This window comes from Ctenocephalides felis, unplaced genomic scaffold (genome assembly GCF_003426905.1).
Source record: "Ctenocephalides felis isolate EL2017-DRISC unplaced genomic scaffold, ASM342690v1 CF-g0.4_SCAFFOLD_03573, whole genome shotgun sequence".
Lineage (NCBI taxonomy): Eukaryota > Metazoa > Arthropoda > Insecta > Siphonaptera > Pulicidae > Ctenocephalides > Ctenocephalides felis.
The window spans coordinates 16,925,241-16,936,653 of NW_020539727.1; the positions used below are offsets into that span (position 1 = coordinate 16,925,241).

At 27.6% G+C, this 11,413-nt stretch overlaps 1 protein-coding gene across 1 annotated transcript; it reads right to left on the reverse strand.

The window, feature by feature from the left end:
• Positions 1–3,256: 3,256 nt before the first annotated feature.
• Positions 3,257–8,646, reverse strand: LOC113389661. The gene is made up of 5 exons (XM_026626678.1): positions 8,632–8,646; positions 8,262–8,343; positions 4,666–5,730; positions 4,288–4,423; positions 3,257–3,515 (listed from the first exon to the last, which is right to left on the reverse strand). Exons 1-5 carry the CDS (start codon positions 8,644–8,646, stop codon positions 3,257–3,259), a joined length of 1,557 nt encoding a protein of 518 aa, XP_026482463.1.
• Between the last annotated feature and the right edge of the window lie 2,767 nt (positions 8,647–11,413).

Here is an 11,413-nt window from a genome sequence, read left to right on the forward strand (position 1 = left end):
AAACCGAAGTTCCTATCTCAACAATGCATTATCTATGTTCCATAGTAGTTAACCTTATGACAAATTTTTAATGTTCTCCTTCATTTCGTTCGTGCGTTTTGTAGTGAAAACAACGGTGTCGACCAGGGCGCCATCGCAACCGGGTCGAAAAAACCGCGCCAGTTTTACGCTTGTGAATGATGAACGCTTTAGTGATAATTTAGTATTGCTGTGGTAAAAGTGAGTTAATTTTAATTTTGTGAAAATATAATTAAATGTAAGAATATAATTAAAGTGTAGTGCTTGATTTAGTTGTATAGTAGTTGTGTAGTAGTGATGCAAATTATTTTGACATTGTTTTGTGGTTTGGCGCCTTTTTAAGGAGATTCATGAATTGTGTTTTTGCATTCAGGTAATGGATATTTACTATATGATCTTACTTTTTTAAGTAAAACTTCTTTAGGCGCGATTAGCGTGTAAAACTGTGAGAATGCAACGGAACTGTACGTCAATCACTTTCGATGAAATCATTTCAATACGGGTCGATTGTGATTAGTCGTCGTGTATGCTAATAGAGATCTGTCTTTGTTTGCGTACCGGCATCGACGTTGAATGCGTACCGATATCAACAAGGAAATCGGCATAGATAAATAAACATTTTAAAGTTACGTCGTAGTACAAATCTTGATTTCATGAAAAATGCCTCAACCAGAAGAATATTTTACCCTGTTCCTTGAAAATAATAAAACAATTTAAACATTTGCGCCGTGTACTAAACTTAAGTTTATTGATTAGAAATTATTTCTATATTATTCGTAGTTTTTATAAATCTTTGAAGTTATTAACGTGGAAAATAATTAAGGCAAGACAGATTTTATAGCTGCTCAAAGAATGAGATTATATCGCCAGCGAAAAAGTAAAAAAAATACAAGCAGTCAATGAATGTATATTAATTTTAATTACATGAAGTTCTTCAAACACAATTATTATATGATGAGTGAAATTGTGAAAACAATGTTTCTTTAGGCATTGTTTTACATAATCCACTGAGTGAACGAATATTATTGAATTTATTAATCAGCAATTACTTCATTTCTCTAATGAAGGTTCATTTCTAAATGCTAATTACAATGACAAACCGATCATGTCACATTTGAAGTATGACTTTAATTACATTATTGTTTTTAAATATTATAGATATTTTAATGCTATTGTAAATATATAATTATTATAATTTATCATTATGTTTCTTTATGTTAATAAATAAGGAATTAGCATGACTATTCGTGTCGTTTGTAAGTGTAAGTGGCATTTTTCCTTAAGGCAGGTGGCATGGCTAGGCTCATAAGTGAATTGAAATTTTTGGCAGATATCATTTGTTTTCAATTCCAAAGAATGCCTCAAACGTTTTCAATGCCATGTTGTTTTTTGCAATTTTTTCCATTTATTTCTACAATATTACTATATTTTTTTATTCACATACATCCTAGAAAATTCACATAACACACTTCAGAAAGATTTACCAAAATCCAAATAATCGTTTAAGAGGGGTATATTTACATCCATCATTACAGAAGAATTTTATGTATACGATATATTTATTTATCAAAATAAATACATTTCAGTTCTTGATATATTTATTTGGAAATATACATTTATTAATGAATAAACATAGTTTCATAATTAAGTATAATTTTTAATTTTTACATTTCAAGTTTCTTACTTTTCCTAAAAATCTAAATAATTATTTTTTTAATAATTCAGTTTAGGAAAATTGTGTTTGTTCAATTATAAAAATAATTTCAATTCAATAGTTTTATAAACATTATTTATCAATTTTAATTGTTAATGGAATTTTTCTTCACGAAATAGAACAGTGATGTCCAAAATTTATAAATAATTATTTAATATTTGATAAAATAATTATTTAACATATTTATATATAATGCTACTAAATTTTTTACTTTTTATCAACTTTATTTGTTATTTTTTTACATTTTCAAATGCAATTTCTTTGAAAAATTTATTCAAACTCAATTCTTTTCTTCAATGTTCTTTTTTTACTTGGAAAAAGTGTTTTAAAAATTACTTTGAATAAATAAAAACTAGATAAAATTTACTGAAAATTGCACTAGTGTTCAAAAAACTGTTTTTTCAGGAATTAATGAGTAAAATTGTAATTTTAGAAAATTCTATCGATTTTTTGTTAAGTTTCTCTTAATTTTTTGTTGGCTACTTGTTTTAATTAGCAGTAACTAAGTTTCTGGTTAGGAATTTTCATAAAAGAGTAAATTTGCATATAAAAACAAATTGCGAACAATTTTCTTAAGAACTATTTTATAAAATTGTTCTGAAATCCAAGCTGGATGATTAATAAAAGATTTAACATTGTAATTCCAAATGCTCGAGGCTCGTTTAGTTTTTGTTAATTTATTATAACTTTTTTTGCGACCATTTTTTAGCAAATTGTTTAAAATAATGGAAACTAGATAAAATTTACTAAAACTTTTATGAATGACTATTTTTATGTAACTTGCTCTGATAAAAAACTACAAGCAAGATAATTGTCAACAACGTTTCAAATTGCAGGTCAAGCTGTATGCGATTTTTCGGTTTATTAACTATAACTTTATTTTGCTAACATTTTTTCAAAATTAGTTTAAACAAATGGAAACTAGATAAAATTTACTTAAACTTTTATTTAAGACTATTTTTGTGTAACTTGCTCTGGTAAAAAACTACACGTCCAAGAATTGTCAACAAAGTTTCAAATTGCAAGTCAAACTGTATGCGAGTTTTTGGTTTATTAACAAAAACTTTATGTTTATAATGTTGTTAGTAAATTTGTTTAAACCAATGGATACTAGATAAAATTTTCTGACACTTTTATAAATGACTATTTTTATGTAACTTACTCTGGTAAGAAGCTACTAGCCAGAGAATTCTGAACAAGGTTTAAAATTGCAAGTCACAATGCGTGCGCTTTTTTAGTGTATTTACCATAACTTTTTCCTGCGAATTTTTTCAGGCAATTTGTTTAAACAAATAGAAACTACACAAAATTTACCAAAACTTTTGTGAATGACAATTTTCACGTAACCTGCACCAATAACCATCTACAAGCCCAAGAATTAACAACAACCTTTAAACTTTCAAAGAACAACACTTTATTCCTCAACTACAAATCAAATTCCCAGTGCATCTCAATCTTTTCCAACCCAGTAGCATTATATATATTTAAATATCCTTATTATATACAAAATATGTCAATTATCATTTATTCCAAATCGTAATAATAACGTGGACTAGGTGGATTCGAATCGTAAAAGTATCCTCCCATTCGTTTGACGAATCCGTCGAATCCGCCCCTGTCGATCTCATCGAAATTCTTTTTGACGAAACTGTCGAATCCGCTCCTGTCGATTTCGTCGAAATTCTTCTTGTCCATCAATTGAAGTTGATGTTGATGTTGCTGGAGGGTTGCCAATTGGTAGGGCGATAGGGGCGAACGCTTGTGGCCACCGTAGGTACTACCCCTGGGTAAAAGATAATTGAATGTAATAATAGATACTTTTTGCATTTATCTACATATATATAAAAATAAGTCGAATTATAGCTAAGAAAATTAGTGGTGCATGGCATCGTGCCTTAATGCAAATTGCTGGAACTTCACGCACCGTAATTAAAAATTCGAGTAATGACATTGGTGAGAATTATCAGAATTATGCTTGGTTAAGTCAACGAGCAATTCTTGCCGCAAAGAATAATAATGTACACGCACTGAATTTCACCATTCAGTCAAAAATTGCTGGCGATTTGGTGACATACCAATGATTCCGACTGGTCTTCCGTTTGACTTCAAACGATTGCAATTTCCAAGCGTTCGCAATATCAAGTCTCAAGGCCAATCGCTTAGTGTTTGCGGGATAAATTTCAAATAGATTAATTATACAATCATTGTTTTTCACAGTTATACGTTGACTGTTCACGAGTTGGAAAACCATCCGCTTTGTTTGTGTTAACTTCAGACCAAAAAACAAAAAATGTGGTTTACCAAAGAGCACTTCAATGAAACGGAAAATTTGCGGAATCACTTTCATTTACTCAGAGAAGTTCAACTAAAAAACACTTCATTTTTGTAATCGAAATAAATTCATTACTGTTGTATAATAAAATCAATTTTTTTCTTTTCAAATATAAAACGAACGAAAAATTTCTTCATCTTTCTCACGAAACCAACTGGTGGCGAAACGGAGTTCGTCAGGTTTGCTAGTTAATTAATATATGTAGATAGTTTGTTTATCTTACCCCAAAGTGTCGAATCGTTTTTGGGTTCCGTATGTGACTCCAGACAAAGAGTCGATGCCTCTGGTTTCTCTCAACAGATGGCCTCCGCCTAGGGCGTCCAAATTCCGCAAAGGTACTGCACTGTGCCTTCCTGAACCTATTTACATTTTATCACAAAAAAATTAACAAATAAATATTTTAATAATAAAATTAATGTTAATAATGATAAATAACACACAAGTGGTTTTGACTATGCTTATTTTATTTTTGCTTGTACAAAATGTTATTATTGTCAGTCACAGCAAATCTTCATCAGATAAAAGATTTCTTAATGCGAATTCTTTTCAAGTTTTTTCAAATAGTTCAATAAATAATTCCAAGTTTTATTCGACGAGTGGCGTCTTGAAAAATCCTCTTCTTGAGTAGATCTTACCAGATGTCCGCCTCCCAAAGAATCCAGGCTTCTCAATAAATTGCCTCCACCGAGGTAATCTAAAGCTCTGGCTAATTTTGAATTCTGATCTGAACTTCTTTTTATTAAATTGCCGCCTCCAAGTGAGTCTAAACTGCGGACCAAGTTGCCACCTCCAAGGGAGTCTAGACTTCTGACCAAGTTGGCGCCTCCGAGGGAATCTAGACTTCTGACCAAGTTCCCCCCACCAAGGGAATCTAGACTTCTGACCAAGTTCCCCCCACCAAGAGAATCTAGACTTCTGACCAAGTTGCTGCCTCCAAGGGAATCTAGATTTCGGACTAAGTTGGCGCCCCCAAGAGAATCTAAACTTCTGACTAAGTTGGCGCCCCCAAGCGAGTCTAGACTTCGGATCAAATTGGCGCCCCCAAGGGAATCTAGACTTCTGACCAAGTTGCTGCCTCCAAGGGAATCTAGATTTCGGACTAAGTTGGCGCCCCCAAGAGAATCTAAACTTCTGACTAAGTTGGCGCCCCCAAGCGAGTCTAGACTTCGGATCAAATTGGCGCCCCCAAGGGAATCTAGACTTCTGACCAAGTTGGCGCCCCCAAGGGAATCTAGACTTCTGACTAAGTTGGCGCCCCCAAGGGAATCTAAATTTCTGACCAAATTACCGCCTCCCAATTCATCCAAGCTTCTAACCAAATTTCCACCTCCTAGCTCATCCAAGCTTCTTACCAAATTTCCACCTCCCAACTCATCCAAGCTTCTCACCAAATTCTCACCTCCCAGCTCATCCAAGCTTCTCACCAAATTTCCACCGCCAAGTTCATCCAAGCTCCTCACCAAATTACCGCCACCAAGTTCATCCAAGCTTCTCACCAAATTACCGCCTCCCAATTCATCCAAGCTCCTCACCAAATTAGCGCCTCCCAGTTCATCCAAACTTCTTTCGCCAAAATTGTGTTTTTTCTGATGGACTTTATTTAAACTTCTCAATAAATTGCCGCCTCCTAAATAGTCCAGACCTCTGGTCACTTTTTGATGGAAATCTAGAAACCCATTTTGGTATAAAAATAAATGGTTAGTTGGTTTTTGGATAAAAGAAAAGCGTGTATTTACAAAAGCCTGGAGTGCGAGTCAGACTCCAGGTAATAATTTTTATTATTACCTGGATTACTTTTTATAATTACATGTGGTAATTTTTATTAACTTTTTGAAGGTTTTTGGCGATTTTTGTTTTCTGGATGTTTCAAGTCATTCTGAATCGTTTGACATCAAATTTGGAAAAATATGTATGTGTATCAAAATTAACTTTCTGAAGGTTTTTGGCCATTGTTGTTTTCTGGATGTTTCAAGTCATTGTGAATCGTTCGACACTAAAATAGTAAAAACTGTGTTTATATCAAATATTATTATGATATATATATCAAATGTTATTTTTTGTCTATTTTTTCACTGCTGAACCAGTTTCCCTAATTTTTTAAAAATTCAAAAATTAACAAAAAATATATTATTGGTTGAAAATCGTGCTTAACAGTTTTTGCTTTCCTTAGGGTAAGTTAATGTATTCGCAAAAAAATCTAAAATGAAAATTTTTATACATTTTTACGTTTCAAAGGTTTCTGAATATTTTGGCATACCTTGGAAAAAATGGATGTATGTGTGTGTATGTATTTGTGTGTATGGATTTGTGTGTATGGATTTGTGTGTATGTATGTGTGTGTGCGGATACAAATTTTCGTCGACGATTTCGGGAACACGGATCAACCGATTTGAATTATTCAAAAAACATTCGATTCGTATTGATAAGGAGACGTGCTGATTAGATGACATCAAATTTTCGATAAAATAAGTTAAAATAATGTCATTTGGCGATGTTTATTGGACATATGTACATCAAATTATCAGATATTTCATAGAGATTGTAATAATGTGTGCACATTTTGTGTAATTTTTTTTGGGTTCCGTACCAAGATTTTTAATTACGGTACGGAAAGTTCCAGCAATTTGCTTTAAGACACGATGCCATTCACACCACTAGTTTTCATTTGGCTTCAAACGTTTCAAAATGACATAAAACATCGAGAAAAATTAAAGCAAGTCAAATCTAATTTCGCAAGTCAAATTTAAATTTTGGTAATATTTGCACAGAATCTTTTGTTCTTTGGACAAGTTGAATGTATATATACAAATGAAAATAAATAAAGGTAAATGTATTTGTAACATAAATAAAAAATAAACATTTAAATAAGTTGAGTCGATACATAAATAAATGAATAAATGAATTTATAAGTAGTATATATGAATTAATATATAAATGAATGAGTGTATAAATAAACATGTAAATGATACGTGGATAAATATACATGCATATATATATATATATATATATATATAAATTAATTTATTTATACTTACATTATATTTGCACAGCTTTTTCTATATACAAAGCATTTACATCTGGACCGACACACGTAAAACTTTGACAAACACTGTTATAGGGATGAAATATATATACAGCACTTTATATATTGATGACACATTTTTAAATTATATATATATATATATATATATATATATATATCTTAAAACGTTAATGTTTTAACAAATTTAATATGTACACGTTTTGGTTAAAATCCCAGCCAGCCTTCATTCAGTTGAAAAGTTTTAAAAGAAATTAAGAAAATTGTTTATATTATTTTTAAAATTAAAATATAAAAATATTACCTTATCTAAATTTAAAATATTATTATACAAAAAACAAATACTCAAAAGTAATATAAAATCTGATGTCTATAGCTTTCCTTGTAAATAAACATATTAAAATTATAAAAATAAATAGTTACCATTATTTTTTCTAAAATTATATATGTGAATAATATTTACTTAATAAAATTTTTCCAAATAAATTTTAAAATTATAAAAATAAATAATATTTAATTAAAATCAAGTTTAAAAATTCAAAATGATTTTTCTACATTCTCATTTTTATTGAAAATAGTGAATTTAATATTAAAATTTTAGTTTAAATGTTTGTTTGTTTTTTTATCAATTTATATCAGTAGGGTTATTATTGTATCATTTTATATCAATAGTTACTTAATATTATTTTTTTATACTTTACTTAGTTTTATGCATTTATATAATTAAATATTAATATTTTATGTTTATTTACAGATGACGAATAAAATCTGGAGGCATATATACAGAACAGCTGAAAATGTAAGTTTTTAAAGCTTTTTTTTTCATTCGCATGATAAAAACAGCTTGATATTTTATTTTACAACAAATTTTCCTAAAACTATTTCAAAAGAAATTTTTGCAGTACTTTGTTTAGTACAATTTCATATAACAAATAATTTTATAAAGAAAATAGCAAAAAGAGCAAAAATTGTACCAGAACAAATCTATATCAACATTTCTGATGTCAAAGTATTTTTAAAAATATTAAAAAATAAAATATCAAGCTGTACACATTTTTAAATATTGCATCGTACATTATTATATATATCCAAATGTACAATTTGTTTATCTCTCATTTTTTTAAATATTTTATTATTAAAAGTTTGCAAAAACTTACCATGTTGTTCGAAATTTTTGTTGGCTAATTCTTCTTTGCCGGATCTGAGTTGGTACATTAGTGATTCTAAACCGTGATTTTGCTAAAAAAAAATAAGAAAAATGAACAAAAATAGTAATAAAACATTAAATAACATATTTTTATATTCAATTTTGTTAAATTTTAATTCTTGGGGTGGAAAATATATGTTGAAGTTTATAGAATTTTGAAACGTTTTCATTATTTTATATATACATTTTTATGTTATTGATCATTGTCATCATTTTATCATCTCTAATACATTTCTAACTAAATTTAAGACATTTTATATGGCATTTTAGTACAATTTTTAGAAAATTTACAACAATTCCAGACAATTCAGACAACTTACGACAATTTCAGACATTCTACAATATTTTGAGACAATCCACGACTTTTATTTATGTTCTTATAAATTGTTCTTATAAAAATATTAAAAAAGTTAAATTTGATATACTAAACAAATTCTATAATATGAAGAGTTTTAAATTATTTTTATATTAGAGTCACATATAAATTTTAAAGTAAATAACCAGTTTAAATTTTTATTTATTCCTATTTAGATGTTACAAAAAATACATATTCATTTCAAAAGGCACTAAGAAATTTATTGTAAAATATTTTATTTAGACTGATGACAAGTCTGATATTTAGTTGTGGTCATGGTAATAGTGAAATGCGTCTTAAAAAATTGGTAATAGATTTTTTTTAAAATAGATTTACAACGTTTTCTGACAATTTACCACATTTTGAGACAATCCACTATTTTTATTCATGTTTCTATTTATATTAATATTTCCATTCTCAATATATATATATATATATATATATATATATATATATATATATATATATATATATATATATATATATATTTGAATATTATATATTCAAATTTAATATTCAAAACCGTCAATTTCCTTGAGATTTTTATTAAAATTCACAAAAATCTCATCCGTCATCTTTTTGCATATTACTGCACTTTTATGCATTTTTGCACATATTTCATATAAATGCAAATAAATGCATGTACATGCCATAAAAAATATAAATAGATATAAAATAGATAAATTAAGACCAGAAAACCAGTTATTATAAGATTAATATTAATATGTTAATCGCCACGATATTATAACAAAAAAATAATGCATCAAAGAAAATTATTTTGACTTAATTTCTGGAAAAAAATATATGACTGACAAACAAGTTTTTTTCTGGACAAATGTTTTGAACAAAAATATTGAAACAAGTTATATTAAAATAAACTCTAAAATGTGGCAGTTTTATATATCAAGTACCTGCTTATAATACGATTTATTAAACATTTATTTTATAAACATTTTTTAAAAATAGCATTAGAGAATATATATTTTTGTATTCGATATAAATATAAATTAGGTTTATATTTTTTGCTGTAAAAAAGAGGATGAATATGTCTCTTGAAGGAAAAAATCTATTCGTTTGATTGATTGAATCTTTTGTACCCTTCTTTATTATTAATCAAATTAAAGAACTTCATCTAATTTTGAAAACGACATTTCTTACTAACTTTGTCTAAAAATATCTATAACATCGTCTAACTTTTTTCACTTTTATATCTATTTATCTGATTTTTTTGAATCCTAGCCTAATAATGAAATGTGACTTATTTTACTAGCTTTTTTAAAAGATTAATTATTCTAAAAAATCTAGAAATAGTCAAAACAAAAAATAATCCTATAAATTTGTAAATTAGCATTTAAAATAAATTAATTTTACTTCATAAAAATTCTATTGTTTTGTTCACACTTTTTTTTCCTTGATATTTACTTTAATTTTTCTCATTGTACCTAAACAAATTTGTTTTTTTTTTAATTCTAGACTAATAATGAAATGTGACTTATTTGATAGACATTTTTTAAAAAAATAATTATTTTCAAAAATCTAGAAATTCTTAAAAAAAATACTTTGTCTGGCCCAAACCAGGTGTTAATTTTCTCGTTGCAGAAAAAGCGAAAAAATAACCTTTTTGTAAAGGAAAAATTTGATTTTTTTCACTTCTATTACCATTTATATGATTTTCTTCTATTCTAGCCAATTAATGATATTTGACTTATTTTAATAGCTTTTTTTTAAATAATTATTTTTAAAAATCTAGAAATCTTCAGCAAAAAATGTCTTCTTCTGTCCCAAATTAGTAAATAATTTTCTCGTTGCAAATAAAGGCGAAAAAATACATTTATAATGCAAAAAATCGATTATTTTATATTTATATCCTTTTATCTGATTTTCTTTAAATCCTAGCCAAATAATGAATCTTGACTTATTTTATAGACATTTTTTTAAAAAATAATTATTTTCAAAAATCTAGAAATTGCCAACAAAATATTTTAATGTGTTCATTTTCTCGCTCAAGGAAAAACGAAAAAATAGTCTTTCATAATGCAAATAATCGATTTTTTTATTTCTATATTCATTTATCTCATTTTCTTCTATCCTAGCCAATTTTATAATGAAGAAATCCATTCTCTTATTTCTTTAAAAATAATAATTCTCAAAAATCTAGAAACCGTCAACAAAATATTTCATCTATCCCAACCTAGGTGTTCATTTTCTTGCTGCAAAAAAACGTGGAAAAATATCTTTTTTAGGAAAATTCCTATTCGTTTGATTTCTATATCCATTCCCTACATCCTAATCTGTTTTTCCCTTAGTCCTTAGTCCAAAATACACCTTTTCATAGAAAATATAATGAAATCGGCGATAAACGAATTTCGTCATTTGGGCAAAACTAAGTAAGGAAAATTCTACTGAGAGGAAAATGTCACGGCCGAAAATTATTATATAGAAATATATATGGGGAAAATTTAATTAGACACGAATTTGGTGAAAATAATATTTAACAGAATAAAATAAAATGAATTGATTGAAATCAAGACGTAAAATATTTTTTCATTTCATTTTCATTTCAATTCATTTTTTTTAATATTTCGATTTTATTTGCTCCTAAAATGCTTCTAAAATGATAAAAAAATCCTCTGAACGTTTTAGCTCCTAATAATAACTGTAAGATAGATTAAAAAAAATCGAAAATATCCATATTAAGGACCAATCTATTATATTATATATATATATATATATATATATATATATAT

What these genes read in the sequence shown, in the direction of transcription:
- LOC113389661 (XM_026626678.1), bottom strand. An exon ending in AGAAGAGGATTTTTCAAGAC is followed by an intron (nt 4,424 to 4,665) that starts GCCACTCGTCGA and finishes AAATGTAAATAG; the next exon opens with GTTCAGGAAGGCACAGTGCA. An exon ending in AAACGATTCGACACTTTGGG is followed by an intron (nt 3,516 to 4,287) that starts GTAAGATAAACA and finishes TCTTTTACCCAG; the next exon opens with GGGTAGTACCTACGGTGGCC.